Here is a 1366-nt window from a genome sequence, read left to right on the forward strand (position 1 = left end):
ACCTGTTGGCCGCTCAGCACGGCTCCTGCAGCTGAGGATCTGCCGCACTGCCTTTGCTCTTCCCAAATTCAGGCTCTCTGCTACCAGCCAGGTGGTGCTGGCAGTGAGAGGTGCATGTCTGCACGTGAGGGCTCAGCCCCGCGCCTCGTGAGGGCTGTTTCGGGGTCCTGCTAGGTCACTAACGAAAAGGACGTGTTTGGTCCCCTCTTGGGGTCTCTGACCCCCTGGGCTCACTGAAGCTTTGAAGGAAATGGGGGCAGCAGGGTGGTGGAGCCCATGGTCTGCTCACTGGGGTTGGCATCAACCAAGTCTGAAGGGCTGAACCTGCAGCAGCAGCCAACAGCTTTGCAGCAGCCAGAAGCCTCCTGCCTTGGCCACGCTCTGCTGTGTTGCTTCACTGACTCTTCTCCTCTGCAGGACTGTACAGCATCCACAAAAAGCGTGTCTATGCAGCACGGCTCATCACACGCCAGAACCTGCAGAGCCCCAAGTCCAGGTAGGAGGCAGAGCTGCTCTGGGAGCTGAACACACTCATGGTGCACCCAAGCATCCATGCACACTTCACCCCTGAATGTCCCATGGGTACCAGCTTTGTGCTAATTCTGACCGAGGCTGGAAATCACATGAACCCAGTGAAGGGTGTTCCCTGCCTGATGGAAGGGATGGGACGATGGGTGGTGACAGTTGTGGAGTGCAAAGAACAGATATTTGGCACTGGAACCAGCTGCCAAAGAAGTGGTGAATGCTCCATCCCTGGCAGTGTTCAAGGCCAGGTTGGACACAGGGGCTTGGAGCAACTTGCTCTAGTGTGAGGTGTCCCTGCCTATGACAGGGGGTTGGAAGTGGATGACCTTAAGGTCCTTTCCAACCCAAACCATTCAGTGGCTCTATGATAAAATATCTAAAGCAAGAGGTTAAACTGGTCTTTTCCCTTTTAAAAACTCCCTGAGGGTCAATCAGCAGTGCTGCAACGTCCTTTCTAGCTCCCTGCTGTGACTGTGGTGACAGAGGAGCACCAGGGCTTGGACACCCCACCACTGCCCAGCACACCCCACAGCTTTTGTGGCAAGAGCTCAGCAGCTTCCTGAAGGACTCCCCCAAACACATCCCACTTTTCCTCCTTTCCCTGTAGCCGCCTGACGATCTTTGTGCGCCTCCACACCAACGGCCACCAGGAACTGCAGTACCTGCCTGGGGACCACTTGGGAGTGTTTCCAGGGAATCACGAAGACTTGGTCAATGCCCTGATCGACAGGCTGGAAGATGCCCCTCCAGCCAACCAGCTAGTGAAGGTGGAGCTTCTGGAGGAGAGGAGCACAGCTCTAGGTAACCAGGGTCACTTCAGCATAGAGTTGGCCTCTTTCCC

At 56.0% G+C, this 1366-nt stretch overlaps 1 protein-coding gene across 2 annotated transcripts in view; it reads left to right on the plus strand.

The window, feature by feature from the left end:
* NOS1 (nitric oxide synthase 1 (neuronal)) overlaps positions 1-1366 on the plus strand; it is a 39234-nt gene that overhangs the window by 33018 nt on the left and 4850 nt on the right. For both annotated transcript variants that reach the window (XM_010013359.1, XM_010013358.1), the window contains 2 exons: positions 418-496; positions 1133-1326. In XM_010013359.1, the coding sequence (XP_010011661.1) occupies positions 418-496; positions 1133-1326 (273 nt within the window). The remainder of the gene's footprint in view (positions 1-417; positions 497-1132; positions 1327-1366) is intronic.

This window comes from Nestor notabilis, unplaced genomic scaffold, assembly GCF_000696875.1.
Source record: "Nestor notabilis isolate BGI_N333 unplaced genomic scaffold, ASM69687v1 scaffold9974, whole genome shotgun sequence".
In the NCBI taxonomy this organism is placed as follows: Eukaryota; Metazoa; Chordata; class Aves; order Psittaciformes; family Psittacidae; genus Nestor; species Nestor notabilis.